This window comes from Haliaeetus leucocephalus, unplaced genomic scaffold (genome assembly GCF_000737465.1).
Source record: "Haliaeetus leucocephalus isolate CR32 unplaced genomic scaffold, Haliaeetus_leucocephalus-4.0 Scaffold848, whole genome shotgun sequence".
NCBI lineage: Eukaryota > Metazoa > Chordata > Aves > Accipitriformes > Accipitridae > Haliaeetus > Haliaeetus leucocephalus.
The window spans coordinates 12,854,245-12,875,819 of NW_010973284.1; the positions used below are offsets into that span (position 1 = coordinate 12,854,245).

General features: G+C 38.1%; 1 protein-coding gene across 3 annotated transcripts in view; it reads left to right on the forward strand.

The window, feature by feature from the left end:
• Nucleotides 1–21,575, forward strand: part of LPHN2 (latrophilin 2) — a 128,087-nt gene that overhangs the window by 68,319 nt on the left and 38,193 nt on the right. For all 3 annotated transcript variants that reach the window (XM_010582561.1, XM_010582560.1, XM_010582562.1), the window contains exons 3-4: nucleotides 8,795–8,904; nucleotides 14,570–15,370. In XM_010582561.1, coding sequence (XP_010580863.1) covers nucleotides 8,795–8,904; nucleotides 14,570–15,370 — 911 coding nt within the window. The remainder of the gene's footprint in view (nucleotides 1–8,794; nucleotides 8,905–14,569; nucleotides 15,371–21,575) is intronic.

A 21,575-nucleotide genomic window follows, 5' to 3' on the forward strand; every position in this document is an offset into this window, starting at 1 on the left:
GCACCAAGGCTTCTACATTTCAGAAGTTGCAGTAACAAATCACACCTGTCATTTGAATACCTTATTTTAGTAATTAAAGTGGGTGATTTTTTAAAATATATTTAAGATCTGTGCAACTCAACATGAAGGGTAAAGCTACATGTTTTCAATATTGTAATTCTTCAACTTAGTCATTTAATGATGACTCAGAAGCTGTCTTAAGTTACATAACTTTTAACTACATTATGAATATGCTGCACGCCAAGCCATGGATATAAAAGATTGACAGTGCTGCAAAAAAGAGTTTTAAAGGGTTTTTACTCTTATCCTATGCTCTCTACCTGGGAGTCTCTTCTTCTGCAAGTCTGTTGCAGCGTTATGCCTAAGGATCAGACACTGTGCTTCAGGATTTTCACTTGGATTTTCTATACGCTCTGCTCTAGCGCTGCGCCTCAGAAATAAATGCCCCTTCATAAAGCTTTGATATTATTACCCAACCCTACACTTCTCCCCTGAAACCTGCTCAGCCCACAAGGTGTGGTGCTGCACTCACACTCATTCGGTGTGAATTATCTGTAGAAATTGCTCAGATGTTACAGTGCTGCACTACTGAAGTTTTCATTAGTAAATACGCATAGCTGCAGGCTATTTATTTTGTCTAAATGGTGAAACGTTTAATTGGATCTTTTGAACTGATTACTTTTCAGCAGTGCAGATCTGCTTGGCTTAGTTGGTACACTAAGACATACACTGCCTGTAATCCCATGCTGCATTTTGCTTGCAAATAACACACACACACACAAATAATGACAAGTTTATGAATATTACTTTATTTCCATTTCTTCTTCCTCAGGCAGGCTTGCATTAGAAACATTTTGTCTAAAAAGCAGGTCTCTTCTGTTTCGTACTCTTAGAAGGTTTGGGTTTGCACCTACGCAAACCTCACCAGGAGATTGTCCCACTTTGCACACCTCATTGCATCTTTTGATATCTAGTTTTCCTATCCTTGCTTTACAGTCATGTCCTCACAGGCTCTGGTGGTTCTAGTAGGCCTTTCATATATGTGGTAGAAAGTAGTGAGGATGGAAAGATGGGATTATAAAAGCAGTTAAAAAATTACTGAGAGAAGGCAGGTGTTACGTATTCTACCGGAATCTACATTTCCTTTTCCTTTTTCTTCTTTTTTTCCCCTCCCTGTTTTATCTCCTGCTTCAGTTTGAGGTTAATAATAACTGCATAATAATAGCATTTACACCAATAAACAAAGTACTGGAACAAGGATGAATTGTAACAAGAAAAAAACATCTCTGATAGCTTAGATGTGAGTAAGTGAGAAGATTCGTCTTTTTAACAGTGACTGCTTTGAACTTAGAGAACATGAATACTAAAAGGCAATGGGTCATAACTAAATGTATTAAAATTGTAAGAAGAGGTTGAAAGCAAGAAATACTCTGTTAAATTACTTTTCCATACAAGTCTGATACACATTCATTGATAGTGAATCAGACTGGGTAATCCTAAGAAAGGGCCTGTGGGAGTTGTATATTTTCTTTTGTGTTTTATTGTGTATTTGGAGTTTTCATCCTTAATGCGTACCCTTAGACTCCCACAAGATTACATTGTATAAAAAAAAATACAATTAAATATTATTGCATATTTATTGGGCAAACAGAAACAATGCTATGGTGCACCTTCTTCTACAGTATTAATTATACACTACTTAGCTTCCTTATGTCATGTTTACTCAGTAATTAGGAAGATTCAACAAACCATCAATATTACATTTAAAAAGAAAATAGAAACAATTTTCTCAGGTTTCTTCCCCCCATGTATTTTTCATCCAAAGCCACCAGGTTTATTGCTCTAGTGGTCATGTTGCCAAGTGCATAGAAAATCCCAAGGCTGGGTTGTGAACTTTCAAACCAATTTCTAGCGTGCCTTACTGCTTTAGCGGTCACAGGAAGATCTCCAATATCTATACACAATTCTTATGGCCAAATTCTGCTTTCATATGTGCTCACGTATCTCCCAGTTTTTTCTTAGGATATGAAAACTACCATCACAGCACACTAAATCTGTTTTCCCTTTGAGCTAGGTAAAATTAGTGCTATTTTCTTTTTGCTTGCTCATTCGTCCATAATACTTCTAGGGATTTTAACTTGAAAATAGTTTTTAGAAAATCTTACATGTGAATAAGCAAAATTGCCAGTGTGTCATCCAGGATTTTCAAGAAGCCAGTTGCAGAATTATATGTCTATCTTCAAGGAAGTGTGGCTCTGCAGGGATGCGTGCGCTCACTCCTCCCGCATGGGTAGGGTTGTGCTGCGGCTGTTGCGGTTGCTGGAGTGCTGTGGATGCTGCAGTGATGGTTGGCCAATGCTGCTTCAAATCAGGGCTTTATAGCAAGGCTGGGGTTTTTTAGCAGGTCTTTTTTTAGGCTTTGGTTAGCCCCAGTTTGCTAACTTACTAGATTTCAGTATGTAATAATGTATTTCTTGTGAGGTGAATTTGAAACTCAGAATTTAAATACATTGCTTTAAATAATTTTATCAACTGTGGTGTGTGTGTGTGCATATGAGTGTATCTATACACCCCTAAAATAAAATCACTGTTCTCTGGCTATTTTATATGTAAGTTTTGTACATGCTTGCTAAGACCAAATTAATAAAACATAGCATTTAAGTAATATCTGACATCTTCATATGCATGTAACTTTGAGTTTAATAACAGGAGTGGAGGTCTAGTGAATATGCATACAAAAGCAGAAGCACATCTCACGTGGCAGTTGTAGACCATTAGGAAAGCATATGTGAAGACAGCCATTTACTCTGGGTAAAGAGGTTCAAGAATTTTTCTATTTAAAATACGCTGTTGTTAAAAGTCAATACGTGAAGTGTAGTCATCCCAGATTCCTGTCTCTTTTACTCAGACTGCAGCTCACCCAGGGTGAATAAGGAACAAGAAGACCATATGGACTATGTGGTGCTACAACTCAGAGTTTACGTGCTTCAAGTGCTGTTTAAGCAGGTTGCTGCAGGCAATATTCAGGAACATGTCATCATGCGAGCTTTTAAGTATTTAATCAATATGCTGAAAGAGAAATATTGTCAGATCTGACTTAAAAGTTTCAGAACATACCAAGACAGATTTTTTTAATGTATTGACAAATTTATTAAAAATTAATTTTATGTATTAAACATGGCTTTATACTGTATCTTTTTTTTTCCTTTTTAAAGTGAAGTACACATGACTGTTTTCTGTGTTTGCCATTTTTACCTTACTGAATGAAACACTGCATTCACAGAAATGCAGCATTAGGAATACCCAGAATTATTTTGATAGCCCATTTCTGGCTAGACATTAACCCATATGCTTTTCAAAATACCATGATGTTTCTTTTATGTTACTATCTTTGACAAAGTTATGTATGCAAAACAAAAGCATTTGAAGGATAAATTGTAATGTGGACATTATTTCCTACGTACCTTAATTTTGCAAACTGCAGGAACCACTTGGAAAGGAACTGTATGTATCTTTGTGTGACCGATGTGACTTTACCCATAAAGATGACCTCTTCCCTCAGTCAATTGGTTTGATCCATGTAATGCTAACATCTTTCCAGAACCTGCTTCTTGGATTCCAGTACTTCACTTTGTGGTCCAGTAATGATACACTGTGTTTTTCATTTTAATGCTGGAGTATTTGTTCAAGTCCATAGATTCTGCATTTTTAATCTTCCTTAGAACAGTAGTGAATAATGGCCCTTGGCAGGAGATAATGAAATTTCCTTAATTTATATTTTCAAGCAGAAGTTTCAATTGAAAATGGCATCCTATGGCCTGGAGACATAGCTCTAGTGCAAGTTTCAGGGGAGCTGTAATAATAATGCAGTGCCAGCGGTGACGGGGAATGATAGGACAGTGAAGAAGTAATTTAAGAAAGAAAAGAGAATGTACCAAAGCTTTATTGTAGCATATCTAATGATCTGCTGAAGATTCCCAATAGCTTTTGGAGCATGACAGGAGAAGCTAATGTTATCTTGCCAAAACAGAAGCCCCTGCTTAATCAGCAGAACAAGATTATTGATTAAAACACCTCACACAATAGATTGCACATGGAATCTCATATCCATACATTGCACGTGGAAAAGTGCAATAATGAGCATAAGATAATAAAAAAAGAGCAAAAGCAATTTGTTGGGAATTGTACAAGTCAAGATTAGAGTTGAAAAGCAAACAAATTATCATGGAAAGTACAGCTGTCCTTAAAGCTGAGCACAGAAGGGGATGGATGCAGCAGGGACATGGCTACATCATGAGCAGAAGATACTTGATAACAGCCCTGCTGGAACTGCTTTACTTTCCTTTTTTTCTGTATTCATCTGAAATGTGAAAGGGCCATTCCTCATTTGCACAGTCTTCTTCCTGAGGTGAAAGGAGTTCAGACATTGTACTGTAACTGTTAATTAAACACTCCATTTGATTTTTAGATTACTCTAAGTGATGCATCTGCATTATGAAAATGTAACCTTTCTTCATTCATACTAAAATACTGAAGAAATGAGTGTTAGAGTACACAGTTGCTCCTTGCATTCATGAGAATAGTGATACTTGCTACGTTTCCTCTTGCAAAACTCTTGCCGCTGCTAGCACAGGAACCTGAATTATCATTCCTTCAGTGCTACAGTTAGTCTTTTCCTAACTAGGGTTTCAAATTTAATTCATATGTTACCTTTCCTAAATCAACTGGTACTGACTTTGTATAGAGTTCTTTGCAGATCTGCTTCATTTCCTTGTAAATGACAAAGTCATTGTATCATAAATCTTTGTGAATATTGTGAATGTCTTAGACGTGAAGACATTTCTTGGTGTGAGATTATATGAATTTTCAGATAGTACACAAATTGAATTTGCATATTTTAACATATGCTAGGGAAGTATGCAGTTAAGTAGATTACAGAACACTTAAATGGTACTTAAAACCTACAGAAAACTTAAACACTGGATTACAGATACTGAAACACTGAAGTATTTGTGATTTGACTTCTTAAATTTGCAGAAATTAGAGCTGGTTTGTATCATGCCTTCACTAGAACAATTCTAAAAGAGTTTGAATAGAAGGCCTGAACTAACAGTATATTGTGTAGAAAAAATAGTGTTGGTTAAAATGAATGAGGGACTTCAAGTTATTTGCCAGTTAAGTTTTCTGAGGTTTGGACTTTTTTTTTTTTCCCTGGTGGTGTCTAGGCCAATTTTGCAAATCACCAGGAACTTTATTTCTACCATAGTCTTGTTTTGGAGAATCCCTTGAAGTTGCCACACTCAGAAAGAGCTTGCCCGTTACAAAAAGGAGTTAAAATGGGTCACAGGGTTGAGTTGAAGGCTGTAACAGTATAATATCCTTTTCATTGGGCATAGTGTTTCTAAGTGTAAAGGTTTCTCAAAATCATGAAGCTCTGCTATGGCAGTGATGTGGTAGCTTTGGTAATCTGTATCCATGTAGGGTAATCTGCTGTTCAGTGCTATTTTATGGAGGGTGGAGTATCTTTTGTCCAATATACCACAGAATTCAGTGCTTCTTGTCTTAAAGAAGCTCAACTGAAACCTTTATCAGTTTGTAAAATGGTCTTTGCAGGCAGCAGCAGAACTGTAGGCCAATAACTAACAGAGAAGTCAGTATCCCTGGGTTTACAGGGAAAAAAAAATGCAGCAGACAGAAGACCTTCATTTATCCAGAGAACAAATAGCAGTAGTGTAAATTCCCTGAAATATTTGTCTCAGAACTACCTCTATAAAGTCCACTTCCTCTTCATCTCTTCTCTATAACCCTTGAATTGGGATTGACAGCTTCTGTAGATGCTGTAGGGTTCTTTTTGAAGGTTTCACTGGAATTGAAATATGACCACTAACTATGCAACAAACAGTTACCTGAATGTCAACTTTTTAAAATGTGAATATCTTAATCAAGTGTCTTTAATTTGGACTCTTAGAAGTGCATGAAAATCAGAACCTTATATGAAAATTATTCAGCTTTTATAAAACGCAACCAGCAGTGCAGCAAAATCAGTGATTTGAGTGTAAAAAACTTAAAGACAAATCCTTCTGTCCATTTAGTTAGCCAAGTAATTGCACTTTTTGGGGAGGTGGTGGTGTGCTTTGTAGCACGACTGTGTACTGCAGCGGTGGGCATAGCTCATTGTTTTGGAATTGGGGTCTCCTTCATTTTAGCCAAAGGTGAGCAAAAGGTGACCATATGCACAGCAGGTGAAATCTTGCATGAAGCAATAGTCAAAAATTTTTGGAAGGTCAACAACTTCCTGTAAACACCACTCAATGCCTTAAGTTTGACACTGGCACTTACTGTACAAAGAAAAAAATACTGCATTTTCTTCTGAATTAGTATTATGCATCCTTTCAATACAACCTCGCGTGAAGTTCTTCTCAGTTTCCTGACTGATGGCAAAATTATGAATCTTTCACTGGGGGAAAATGAAAGAGAAGAAAAACAACTTTTCGTAGGGAAACAAGAGTCCATCTTTTTCATAAGATTTACAAATACTGCTAGTAGAACTTTTTTTTCCCCACAGCTAAGTATGACCTTTATCAGTTTCATTCTCAAGCAGTTTCTCCCAATATGCATCCATTTTATTTTGTAACAAATCAATATTTCTCTCTTAATTGCTGCTCATTCAAGTGTAAAATGAAATTTTCATACAACTCAAAGCTGTGGAAACCATTATACTGAATGATGCACTACACAAAGTCTTTTCGTGGGAATTATTTTGGCTTCAGCATAAGGTTTTCACTAAAGAAACAGAAAGAAATTTAAAGAAATCAATTACAGAATCTTACATCCGAGGTTTTCTCATGCTGGTTAGTCTGGCATGAGGTGTGGGGCATAAAAAACACCGTACAGGGGTTAGAATAGAGAGGTCTGTGAGGTTTTGGGCCATATTGCCTTCTCCTGCTTCTACAGCCTCCTCCTACACGACACACACGAGAGTAGCACTTTGACCTTGGTGTGAGTACAAAAAAGTGGCTGTATTGTACATTTTTAGTATTACAGATTCAGTACGGTGATTTTCGCTGGAAGTCGGGTGCACATTTCATCGCTCCAGCATGGGTCTGAAAGCCATTGGATAGGTCATACTCGTTCCAGACTCTCTAATACACTGCGCAAGGTGTTGCACTGAATAGTAGTGCTCTTGGGAGTGGTGCAGCCTTACCTGTGCGATAGCTGTACAGGAGACCTGCCTGTGCTCTCTGGAAAGTCACTGCCGCGAGCAGCAGAGAGGTGACAGGTGAATTCCTCACCATCTATCTGTATCCACAGTTGTGCGTATATACAGAAATCCCTGGCTATTTCCAATTAGTTCTGCAATTATGAGCCTTATGAGGCTAGAAATAAGTAGCTTAAAAAAAAAAAGAAAAAAGGAAAAAGAAAAGAAATTAACTGATAAAGTCAGAAGAGTTGTTGTTCCCAAGTTTACTCAGCAAAAGGCACAGCATGTCCTGACCAGCTCTGTGCTAGTTTGATTAGTATATAAAAAGGAAAGTGATTTATATCAGAGTTCTTCAAATGTGCTTGCTCTACCTTTTATGAGGTAGTGTGAATCATTCCTGTACCTGTTGGCAATGCACAGCTGTGGAAAGCCGTTGATACAAGAGAGATTATTTTAGCTTGGGATGTGGTATTCGGGGAGTGTGGGAAGTGGTAGGGCAATAGAGAAGTTGATATACAGCTGGAGTCAAAGGCTAGGCTATTACTTAAGTTCAGACTTCTGTTATTCGGTTTGCTGACAAACAAAACTAACCCCTGAGAAGATCAGCCAAGCTCTTTTTCTTTTAGTCACCAGACTCCCCCATCTTCTCTTTTTTTTTCTTCCACTTCCTTCTGACTTTTTTCTGTATTACGTTTTGACCATCTCTTCAGGGTTAGGTGATTGTTTTTCCACTTTTAACTTCCAAGCTACTATAATTTATTTTTTTTTCCTGGAGAAATGAATAGTAGTCTAAAATCTCTTAATTATTATTATTAAAAAAACCTTCAAAAAACATTAAATTCAGTAGACCCTTGTGGTTAGAGGCATTGTAATAAAGTTCTTTGTATCAAAATGCATTGGCTTCTATTCTTAAGCAAATCATATATATGTTCAGTATTTAGTCTCCTCTGAAATACATTTTAATTAATTTTCTTGCAGTTCTTCTTTTTAACTGTTTTTCTTATTTCCTCAGACGGTCCTTCTTTACCTCTTCCTGTAACCTAACAGAGGAAGCTTAGAGTCCACCAATTGCTCCTAAAATAGTTAAAATGGAAATGCTAATGCTCTTTGTCTACAATAACTCTTCCAACCAAAATAATTTCCTTGAATCACAACAAAAATCTCTCTGAGATGTAAAACCATTCAGCAGTATGTATGTCTCCAAAGATGGAAGGAATTGCTCATTTGTGTTATTGTACGTTACTCAGAATAACACATTTTTTCATTGTGTATCATCTTTGCATTTTGCTTTGATTTTATTGAACAGTAGTATCAAATCACTGTGTATTTGGGACGGCTATCTCTACCAGTGCAAACAAGTGACATTTTAGATAACGTTGATCTCCAGATTTCAAAGTATAAAGCCTGAACTGAAGTATTGTCTTGAAGCCTTATTTATGGACTTTGACAGATCTAGTGTTAATTAACTTTGTTGTCCTACGGATTGGGCTGCCCAAGTGAGAAGAGAGTTAGCACTGCATATTGTACTTTAGTATGACCTTGCAAATTAAATGAATTTTAAATTAATTAGCTTGCTTGCTTTTCCCATTACAGGTGCAACAACCGAACACAGTGTATAGTAGTTACTGGGTCAGATGTGTTTCCTGATCCTTGTCCTGGAACATACAAATATCTAGAAGTTCAGTATGAATGTGTTCCTTACAGTAAGTATAATCTTTTTATTCTCGCTCACTTCCTCTGGCCCTCACAATTAAAGCTGGAGTGCTGTTACATGGAAAAGAAGCATATGTTTATGGCCCACGGACCCATTATGCATGCAGAGCACTTGCAGACTAGGGCCTCCAATTAGCTTCACGAAGTGTGGAAGGAAGCCATGGTGTGATGCTGGCCAAGTGTCTGTCTGTGTTCTTAAGTGTTTGGCTTTTAAGGCTACTGTTTTTCCAGAAAACAAACTCAAATTAGCTATTCAATAGGCCAGATAGAAATTTGTACTTTTGCCCGCTACCAGTTGCTGACAAATTGGCTTGGCTCACAGACTTCTAAAGCAGGAATTGACTTCAGTTTTAATCATGATCTACTTGAAAGGCTACCTGCTGTTGTGGTGACTTTGGGTGCACAGCAAAACCCAACACTGACACTCAGAGGCAAATGCCCCAGTTGGGGCACATCATAAGAGGACTTTGTGCTTCAGGGGCACAGTATAAGTGAAACCCAGATTCAGAATGAATAATTCATCAATAAGTTACTCAAACTTGGTTCTTAAAAGCAATGGGGAAAAGAGTGAGAAAGAAATGTCCACTTTTAATGTAAAGAGAAAATATGAATTGTGCCTTGAATCAGCTGCCAAAACAGAATTTTTCACTGAAGACAAAGTAAATACTGAAATCATACTGGGATAGAAAAATTTGAAGTTAAGCTACTTCAGCAGTTTTGTACAATATTCTTTCTAATGCCAGAATTCAGTAGCTTTAAGCATACTTCTTATTTCCTTGCGATAATTAATGTTGTTTCTTCATTGACATGTATGCATGTTTATAAAAGTTCTGCAGATTCGACACTTTTAACTGGTTTTGCTTTCTTGTAAGGTCGTTCTTTGCAGTGACTTCTCCCTCATCCCGTAACTCAACAGAGAAATAGCTGTGTTTGCAATGGAATTTGAGCAGTGCACTGATCATTCCCTTAAGTTATTATTAAGCGTGAATTTCTTGATCTGCAGTAATCCTTAACCAAAGTCACATTTTCTGTTGGTACAGGGAACAGGCCAAGTCTGAGATGCAAAAACACTGTGGTGACAGTATATATCCAAAAAGGAGGGAAATGAGTTCTGGCATAAGCAAAGCTATGTCAAAACTGTCCATACTGTTCCCTGCACAATTTCAAAATTTAGACTTCTTAAACTGAAATACTACTCTGTACTGCTTCACCACATTGAACCTTCACTGTTGTTAAAGGCCAAACACAGATCATCTATTTTTTCTTCATTTCTGCTGTGTCATTGTGAAATGGTTGCTTGCTGATTTTTTTTTTCTGTACCATTTGTAGGATTGGAAGCCTACTGCATACAGTGATCCCTAGTACCATTCCTCCTGTGTGTAGTATCGGTGGCTTGTGGTAACTGTTCTTCTCGTGCCACTTTTGAGGAGTGATGTTTTACCCCAATCTAACCAAAGTTTTGTTCCACAAAGATCACCTTTACTTTAGCACTATTTTCATTCCCAAATTTTCAGAAAGAGGGCAGTGCATCTGATTCCAAACCATGAGGTCAGTCAAATGACAAGAGGTTACGTTTCCAGTTCCAGTAGGCTAGCTCGTAGAGAAAAGTGTAATGCAAATAATGTTCAAACATGATTTTTTATGCTGTTTTAGGAAGAGAAGTGTCGATATGTTCTACCGATTCTGTATTGCTATCTACAGGAATCTTTTCTTTTCCAGTTTTCAGAAGTATAGTGCCACAGCGCGGCCTACCCTGTACTCTAACATGTAGCTATTCTACTTTTAAAATGTTTATTTTTGTTTACTGTCAATTGCATTGGCCTGCCCTTTGAATTATGTAATTCTGTGTCTATCGTAACTCAGGATTCTGGATACTTCTTGTCTTTCGAAGTCTGTAAGTTCTGGAGTTTGTCAACTGCAGCATGTACAGTGATGACACTATTCCCAATTCCAGACCTGTACGAGGCATCATCTGTCATTACCAGCAGTCATCAAAAAGGTTGCCAGTTACTAAAATAAGTTTTGAAGTTTGATTTCAAACCACATTGTGCTTCAGTAGTCATTTTGATTGTTGACCATCTTTCTTCCCTGTCCCACAAAGCCTATCCTGGTATTTTTCCAAGTCTCTTTTTTTGACACCTGATAAACTCCGGTTATCAAGTCTAATTTTTTTCTCCCTTACTTGTTCCAGTGCTCCATGTCTAAACGTACGGAATAACTGGAATCATTAGGTTTGCAAATAGCAGCTGTCCCAGCATAAGAGACTTGTTAGGAAGGCGGGATAGGCTTTTGTGGGTCTAGGAAGGGACAGTTTTAGTGATCGCAACACTTCTAACCAAAGTTCAGTTATGGTTCTTACTTTTTCTGAACCTCATCTGCAGTTACTGCAAGACTGCAAAATTTGCTATGTCTCACTGTGGCACCTTTTAGTCCATGAGGGATTACAAATAGCAATCATACCAGGTTTTGTGGAAAAAGTTGGGAGTTCTTAACACGCTGGAGTTGGTGTCACCCTTGTACAAAATGCAGTTTATGAGCTCCTCTATGTCTTGCTGGCCTCCAGAAATACATAGCTGCTTTGCTGATCATACATATTGATTGAGCTTTCTCCGGGTTCTGTATTCATCGCCCTCATAAGAAAGTACCTAATGAAAAGCTTTCTTCTTTGCATCTCCAAGTGTAGACAAAAAATATAAACGTATTGAGGTACTCAGTTGAATCTCAAATAAAACTAAAATTCTAGACAAATTTGATAGGCATTGCTTTGTCCCAAAATAAGAGTGTTATTGATTAAATTACAAAGAAATTGAGAGTACCGTACTTGACATTTCTCTCAATTATGCTGCACAATGTATGTTGACACTTTGACTGAATAACAGAAGTCAGCCCTTTTATAAAGAAGAACATCAAAAGTACCATTTTGTACATCTGTGCATTTTTATTTTAAACCTTTTTTGGGCTCAGGAATTCAGTAGAAAGAGTTGTTAAGTGTTTTATTCTCTCTCTGTATTGATTGGACTTTGCAGCATTTGTTTATTTCAGTAAGCCCATCTGTCCCTGAAAAATGTACAGCTGTACACCAATGCACGCAGAGCAGATATGCCAGTAATGATTTTAGTTATCCCTATCTTTTTTCCCCCTCTCTTATTACTAATTCTAAGCAGGTACAATATCAATATTGCTTTCTGGCGAGGAATAAACTCATGCATAAAAGTTCACAGACAGAATCATCTGAAAGTCATTAACACTGATTCTGAAACCCAGGAATTCACCTCAGAATACATCTTCTGTTTATTCGGGTAGCTCAAGAATGACAAATTGCAGAAAAACAAGTATTTTACCTAAAGACGTATAAATGAACAAAGGCTAGGAAAACAACTGCTCATTTTGAGAATATTAACCCCCTCTAGTCCCCCATAAAGTTTTGGAATTGTTCCCTGAAGAAACACTAGATCAGCTCAGCCAATACCATTCTTTCAAAAGAATCATACGTAATTTTGTTAAATGAGACTGAAAATCCAAAACTTTATATGAAACATACAAATATATTCTTCAGGATAATACCGTAACACTGGAAATGTAATAGCTGTGCAAATAGTTTTGATACACTTCCTTGGTATCAGCAGCTACTGTTACACAGATTGGTACATCTGTCATTTTCTAGGTCATTTTATGAAACTAAGGGAGCGTACTTCAAAGGCTACTGAGTATATGAAATAGATTTTATTGCAAATAATTATTGGAAAGGTATTTACTAGCTGGACTTCAGCTATATGTCGTCCTGTAATATGTTCCTTGAAACTTCCGTGGGGAAAAATTGCTATAGTAATATAACTTTGTTAATCAGGTTTGGTTTATATTTTCCGTGTACGGTGGCGGGATGGATGTTTGTTTTAAACACTTAGTATGACTGTCCTTGCATACTAGCTTGCTGTTTCGGGCTTAATCGATGATGCTGGAGAATATCTGAATGAGCTAAATGTTAATTTTTTCTTCTCTTTTCCTCTTGCTTACTGTGCTTTTGCTTCTTTTTTCTAGATGTTTTTGCTTATTCCTTCTAGTCTGATTTTGCAGTTATAGACTAAGAAGTGACAAAAGTTCTCAAGATTAACATTCAGGAAAACAAATAAAATAAAGCCTAAGGAGAGCTAAAGGGTGCAAGCTGCTTTCTTTATAAGAAAGAAAAGCAGAGGGATGTCTGGGGCAAAGATGGGGGAAGGTTTAATAAGCACACATACAAACCTATATAATTAATAAACTGCATTTTGGCTTTATAATTACCTCATTAATATAAAACATATATATATATGTGCACTCGCACATATATGATAAATTACTGTGTCACTTAAAAAACGACTTGATAGCATTGTACTTTGAGAAGAAGAAGAGTATGTATAGCATGCATTAGTAAAGTCATTCATTATTTATTCAGGTTCACTAAGTGAAACTACATGCCAACATAGCTGTATTGCCTCCTTAATCTACTAAAATGATTGTTCCATGTTCACTTGTGTAACCGTAGAATCTCTCTCCTGCTAGGTTTTCCTGTTGTCTGTTTCTCTTTATCCAATATAGTGCAGTTCTTATTCTCCCTATATTTAGCGTCTGTTACTAATTTAATCTTTAGATTAATAGTCAATTTATGTTAATCTTCTTTCTTTTTTCCTTGCACTTTTTTATTTTTCTTCCGATGCTTAAAATAGAAGTGGAGCAAAAAGGTAAATAACGTATACAGTCCAAACCCCAGCTCCTTGTTATGTGCCTTATGGATGTTAACCTCTTCCCTTCCCCTCCCCACAACACTCTTATATTATGATAATCAGCAGGATCTCATAAGTACACCTCATAAAGAAGTCGACTGTTTGCAATAAAGTGACTTGGCTGCTTAAAGTAGGTGGCGGGGTATAGTGTCTGAAATACTTGGGCTGGAGGGAAGACTCCCTTGCTTTTTTCTCTCCCTTTCTCTTTGTCTTTCTTTCCCTCTCTTTCTCTCACCCTTGGGTAAATTCTTGTTAATCAAGTGTCATCTTGCCTGGCTTCCAGAACCCTCTCCATAGCATGCCATGGTTACAGGGTTTCCTGGTCTGTTTCATTCATTGCTTTGGTTGTGTTTTGTTTTCTCTGCTCCTAATTGCTTTCTCTATATACCTGATGATTTGTTTTGTTCCTTTATTTTTAATCGAGGCACCTCCTTTTTCAGCCTCACCACTTCTTAAAGTTCTAAACAAGTCGATGTGATTTTTTTTGGACTGAAATGACCTAGCGCACTGCTGCACACCAGTTAAAAGCTCTGGAGCGTTAATGCGTACTCACTAAAAGTCTAAGACGAAAATGCAAGAGTAGCTCTACATTTTCAGCTGTCTGTGTATGCCATTGAGCCTTGGTCTGTACTAGTGAAAACAGTTCCCATCCACTTTCCATACTGGTACAGCAAGAACGTGGTAACTTTAAGAAAAGTGGATGATAAAGGGTGACAATTGCATTAATTATAACATAAGGTATAATCTAGTGCCAATTAAATTGATTTTTTTTCTTCCTGACACAGTCATTATGATTTACCTACCTTTTTTTTTTTTCTTTTTTTTTTTCTCTTTTTATTATGAGACAGTCTTAATTTGACGTAATTCTTGTCTTACTTCTCTCTGTGACTGTTAGTTTTTGTTTGCCCGGGGACGTTGAAAGCAATTGTGGATTCACCGTATTTATATGAAGCTGAACAAAAAGCAGGTTCTTGGTGCAAAGATCCTCTCCAGGCTGCAGATAAAATATACTTCATGCCATGGACTCCATATCGCACCGATACTTTGATAGAATACGCTTCTTTAGAGGACTTCCAAAATGGACGCCAGCAGACGACGTATAAACTCCCAAATCGAGTGGATGGTACTGGATTTGTGGTGTATGATGGCGCTGTCTTTTTTAACAAGGAAAGAACTAGGAACATAGTAAAATTCGACTTGAGGACTAGAATTAAGAGTGGTGAGGCCATAATCAATTACGCTAATTATCATGACACCTCTCCATACCGATGGGGAGGAAAGACTGATATTGACTTGGCAGTTGATGAAAATGGCTTATGGGTAATTTATGCTACGGAGCAAAACAATGGGATGATAGTAATTAGCCAGCTGAACCCCTACACCCTGCGTTTCGAAGCCACCTGGGAAACGACATACGACAAACGGGCAGCATCCAATGCTTTCATGATATGTGGTGTCCTGTACGTAGTGCGGTCAGTGTATCAGGACAATGAGAGCGAGACCGGCAAGAACGCCATCGATTACATCTACAACACCAGGTTAAGCCGAGGTGAGCACGTGGACATTCCTTTCCCCAACCAGTACCAGTACATCGCTGCAGTGGATTACAACCCCAGAGACAACCAGCTGTACGTGTGGAATAACAACTTCATTCTGCGGTATTCTTTGGAGTTTGGCCCGCCTGATCCTGCCCAAGGTAAGAATTTGGTTTTTCTCATTTTTAAACTCTTTGTACTTGCATTGAGATAACTACGGTGCGCTGTCTTTGGTCTTAGACTTAGCTCTTGGCGGAAAGGCAAGGAGGGGTTGTTTGTCTGCGCTGTGCTGAGCAGTACAGCTTTACAGTGGTGCAAGACAAATTTGCAGAACCTGTGAAGAGAAGTAGAATTACTTTATTTCGTTTACAGGCTTGTGATTTTCTTTTTTTTTTTTTTTTACAAGTGTTTAGCTTTTCTGTTTTAGAGAATGAGTTGGGGAATTGTTTATTTACTTTATACCATCAGTCAGTTTGACTTCTATAGCTAAACTGAGTTTGAGTTCGTTCACGCTGAGCCAGAAGCCTGTTCCCATCCGTTCGGTGTTACCTGACTTCGGAATTGATTACAACATACATGCAGACCTTTTAACTTCCTGGCGCCAGCAGTTGAGAGTGATGTGTGCTGGGAGGTCCCAGAGGAGATGTATGGGGTTAATGTGCAATACCGAGCATAAATATTTTTCCGCAACCCTCTTTTCACAGTTTCTAATGCCGGGTTAGACAAGATTACCCGACATCTTTTTAGTAGGTTTCTCGGTAAGTCCATTACAATTGCAATTCAGCTCGCTTGAAGTTAGAACAACTACCTAAAAGCAAAGACACTAACTGCCAAAAGAGGAAAGAAAAACGAGGGTCTCTAGGTCTCAGAAATCCCTAAAAATGATGTGAACAGGCATAGCCACTTATTAACATCAGCAGAGGAGAGTAAATACCAAGAGAAATGCTTTGTGGCAGAAGATGCATGCAGCAGGGAACAGGCTGTTGATAAGCTGCTTTAGCAATGGAGGTAATAACTTCACTTCTCTCATCTAACTGGTATGCGTATTTAGCAGCAATTTTTTCTACTTCAAAAAAGTAGTAATTAAAGCTTCCCCACAAGCAAAGTAGCTATCCTGCTTCAGCGAAGCTGATTCATGCACAGCAGTGCTGACTATGTAGCGTACACACAGTTACATCAACATACATACAGCTTTTCCAGGTACAAAAGTACATAAGATGCAGCGGAACGGGGCAGTTTAGAACCAATGCATTAGCGATCTCCAGGGTGACATTTTGCCAAGTGACGATCTGTCCCGTCTGTCTCCCACAGACCTCCCTGGCAACTCATGGCCAGGCTCAGGCAGGTTCCAGGTGTTCGGGGACTGCGTTCTGGCTGCGAGGGCAGCCGTCCTGGCAAGCTTTGCTCTCTGTACGTCAAGCTAGGCCATTCCTCAGGGAGGCTTTGGGTCTGCTCTTAGCGGAGACATAGCCACCTATGCAATTAGAAAAAAATTAAAGCTTTCATTTTCATACATTCTCATGCGTGTCACTTTTCATTCGGTTTAACTGAGATGAAGATGCATTTTAAATTCTCCAAACCTTCAATAGTAAGAGGAGAAAATGGAGGTGCAGGCTCTAAGTAGCTTTCACAGTTCAGGCAGCTGCCGTGAACGAGGCAAAAGCTAATCTTTAAATCATTGCATTGAAGGAAGAGTGTTAAGGCAGAGCAGGGAACGAAGAAAAGGCTTTGTGGAATCCTTCCGTTGCTTTAGGAAACCACCAAAGGTCTCTCGTAAGACATTTCATGTTTTTATTATGAGTCTCCAAGATCCTAAGTTCCAGTACATGTGCTGGCCACATCCCGTCAAATACCAGAAAGAGATCTGGGCATCCATCAGCACCGCTTCATGCTCCTCCTTGCTGGCATGCAAGGCGGGGGGGGAAACAGTTTATTCCAACCAGACCAAGATGAGAAGGGGTCCAGGGCACACTGCACGGTGCTTGCCTCTCATCTAAGCTCTTTGCTCATTCACCTGTGAAGACAGAGAAGGAATATTTTCGAGTGATTTGTGAGTTTGGGTTTTAAATGCATTATGACATCTGTAAGTATATTTTGATTATGGCCTTTTTTAGAAACCACATGAAGACACTAGGTTTATTTGAATATGTGATGCATATATTCAGAAACAGTATTTTTCCTTATGTAAAGCCAATATTTAGTTTTGTATGGATCTGTACATAGCAGACCTAAGAATATGTTTCAGTTCATTTCCTCTTTTGCCTAAGCCAATTTCCTGTAGTTAAAGACTACTGAATTAAAGGAAAAATTATCTAATATGATTGTCTTCGAGACGTACTGCTGTAAAACCAAGAAGAGATTCTGTACAGTTTATACTGTATTTGTATTATATTCTCAGTTCCTCTTTGTTTCAGCATGAAGTTTGTATAAATTGAAGATCAGTCCTTCTATAGTTACACAGTTAAAGGATCTATATGTGTAATACGCATCTGGATTTTTTTCTCTCTCATGGAATTAGATCAGATTTTCAGCACATTGATGAAGGGCATTTTTGTGTTTCTTTTGTTCTGATTTGGTTTGGGTTTTTTGTGGTTGACTCAGATTTCTTAATCATCTACTCAAAGACATAGATGTTAGGATAACATTCTTTAAGTCGCCTAACACAAGAACTTTATTTTAGTGTCTTTTGCAACGGTACTTTAATATCAAGAATTTAATGGTGTCACAAGGTCAATGCCTCAAAATTGGAAGTCGTGGCCTTTTCTGTTCGAATGGTTAACTTGGGGCCATTGTGGGAAACTCGGCAATCTGTGTTCCCTCTGTTGCCGTGGGAGCAATAATGATATATAGACACACACTGATTCTTTTTTTGTCCTGTCTATCTGTCTTGGCTATCAGTTCCCGTCTACACCATAACTTCCAACTGCTGAGTGCTTCAAAAACAGCAGTCTTTCTTCCTACATGAAAGATGAATTTGTCACATTTGAGCCACACTTTTGAGCTCAAGGATTTACGTTTGCTCCCAGGGCCAAAATCTTGGACTCATCCATGACCCCAAACCTGCCTTTTTTTCTCTCTCTTGTTTCTTTGATTTTTAAATCTGCCTATTGAAACCTCTGAAATACCACTATAATTAACCTAATGTTGACCTTGCCCTTGCTGCAAACCTACGCCATTTTCTACTCTTGCAACTGTCCATGTTATGTGCTGCCCGTCTCCTTATTTTCTTAATCTTCAGGAGAACTCTTCAGACTTCTGAACTGCAGATGCTGCAGCCAGGCTACTGTTTTACCCTGACAATGGGGTCTGCTGCCCGTAGAGCTCCCCCCTTAACCTCATTCTTCATGTGTTGTTTTTCCTTCTCTCTTCTCATGGGAATTATAGTGCATAGATGTACAAATGGCTTTCAGAGCTACAGCTGACAAGTACTGCTCAGGATACTGCAGAAGAGCACATTTTCTAAGGTTAAGTGTGAAAATTACATTTAAAAATCAAAACCTTAGTTTAGAAACAAAATATATCAGGCCCTGCAAAAAGCACTATGAAAAATTTGAAACAAACCGGAGTTCTTATATCCTTGATATATTCAGTGGATATGTCCTGTTACATTCTTTCTAAAGGAGGTATCCAAGGGACCAAATGAATCCTCACTGAAATAGGAATTTTTAAAGGAATTTTAAGTTAAAAGATGAGGAAGAATGAAGGGAATTTTCCCCCTAAAAAGTGAATATGAGCATTGCATTGTAAGGTTTCCTTGGTAACAAAAAGAAGATAAATCCTTTTGTTCTGTGTTAGTGCGTTAGGAAGAGATTTCATCCACACTCATCCCAATTTGCGCTAACTGTGCAAACTGTTCAAACTGAAGTTGCCTCCCCTTTTGTACCGTGATACCCATCATTAAGTTTTATTGGATGACTGCAGGAAAATATGGATGTTGTGAGTGTGGACAGAGCAGAAACTTGGAGAGTACTATCACCGAGGGCTTGAAATAATAGGAAAATAGTGCAACTAAATCTTTGTAACACAAAGAATCTACAATGAAGTCATGCAGCAAATTGTTAAGTAAATTAGTTCTTTACTATTATATCGAATCTGATACATTACAGATTGATAAAAGAGTGGTTGTACAAGTAAAGACAACATAATGGGGACCAGATAGTACATTTCCTGATCATAGGTATTTTGCTAATTCTGTGGCGTATTTGTTATCATTTTCAGGGTATAAATTTATAAATGGCTGTATAAACATTTTGCTTTCAACTAAACGGGATTTGGCAGGGTCAACAGAATACTGGCTAGCATAATAGCTGGAACCTATAGGTAATTAAGTGAGTCTTAGTGATTTCCCTGCTAGTCACTGAAGCATGAAAACAGGCACACAGCGGTAATAAGCAGAAGGCAGGGAAATCTGGATTTGCACAGGTTTCTGATCTCCGTTGCTTTACACGGCAGCACAGCATATGACACCTTTGGAATATGAAGGCGGGCACATAGATTTTCACGTGTCCGAATACACTGAAATACCTGACCTATAGGAGCATATGTTTAACTGAAAAATCCATGCAGCTGATTTCTAAAATTACCTAGATGGCGGAGATGAAAATGGAACCATTATTATTTTCAGAAGTGGCACATCATCTGGGCATTTCAACACAATTTTGTGTTGATATAAGGTCAGAATTGTATTTTGGGTGGGGATTTTTTTGTTTTGGCTTGGTTGGTTTATTTTAAAACTTATTTTATGCCTGCTTAGAATAGAAACCTGTTGGCAAAGAGTACTAGATAGCTTGTGTGCCTTCAGTGAATCTACTCTTCACTGTCAGTTGGGGAAGCAAAGTTACTATTCCCCTGCTGTCCTAGGCAATTGTGTTAGGTTTTTTATAGTCATCACACTGTTGAACAGGTGTTAAGTTTTACTCCAGTGGTGTCTTCATTTTTAGAAACAGATAGCATGCATAACTGTTTAAATCAGCTGTTAGGAACTACATGAAACAAATGTAATTACACTCAACTTGAGTCTTTGGATTTACTTCTTACTGCTCTTTTCTTATTTTTTTTTAATTTTACAAAGACTGTCTTCAGCTGAGAAGACACACCTATTCTTAAAAAAAAAACAGGAAGAAGGCAGAAGGAGGTTTTGGGTTTTTCCTCGGCATGTCAAGCCTAGTCAAAAAGTCCAAAATAGAATCTTGCATTGTAAAAGCAGCTTTTTTGGTGTTGGGCAAAAATGATGTATCTTCAGCTTTGTAGAAGCTCACCCACGCTGCTTGGAACAATAGGTTAATAACCTCGACATGGAGTTTGTTGTTCTTCTTAGTTGGGGCATATTAATCATCACTGCCATTACCTTATATTGGTAAAGCTCTCCGCAAGACAGTGCATGGGAGCCCGCAGATGCCATCACCTTCAGCTTTCAGAACAAGACACATCAGGTGGTGGTAGCTATCATGTGTCTTTTTGCAGCTCAGGAGGACGGCCTTGCAGATTAAGTTCCCCAACAGGTCATTAAAAACAAAGTGATCTGCCTTCTAAAAGCTGGATGTATTCATTAAAGTGATGCGTTCGGTCATTTCTTATTTTTCAGCCTTCTTCTTTCCCAGACTTCCAGCACTGTCTGAAGTTCCCTGGTACATTCTTAAATATACTGACTTCTCCTTTTTATAAATTTAATTCAAGAGTCAATCTCTTAGAAATTATCTGTATTTTTTTCAGTTTTGTGAGAGAGGTGGTTTGAAGTCTTTCTCCTAAAATGTGAGATTATATTTCTAAACTATGTGCTTCTACTAGGCTGTGCAGGTCATTTTTGAATCATAGGTGGTATGCTTTGAAATTGTTGTTAATGGATAGCATTAAAATTGTTCTACCTAAAGTTGCGTAATGACAGCGGGATATTTTACCTCAGGGTGCAGCACAAAATATGTTCTGAAAATTGTTACCTCACTGCTGAACTTCAGAGCGTTGTTATGAAGTCCTACAGTGATATTTTGCTCCCGAGACAGAGCTGTCCTAAACATTATAGGTTTTGAGTAGTAATTGCAATAATGTTAATACACATTTCAGTGATTAAATATGTACTAATTAGCACAATGTGTTAGGGAATGGGTAGTAATAATTGGTTGTCCCCTGCATCATTCTCAGTCCCCACCAGTTCCCCGTTGCCCAGGACCTGATTCAGCAGGCGTTGCCTGACACTTCTGCAAGTGATTGCAAATGCTTTTGACAAATGTTAATTGGGAAAGCACTAGAAGGCTGGATGCATTGTAATCAAAAGAAAATTACAGCAGTTTCACAAGATGTCAGGCAAGCACTTGCAGAACAGATCCAAGGATTTCAGTAGGTTTCATAGTAGCTGGCTACGCCACAAAT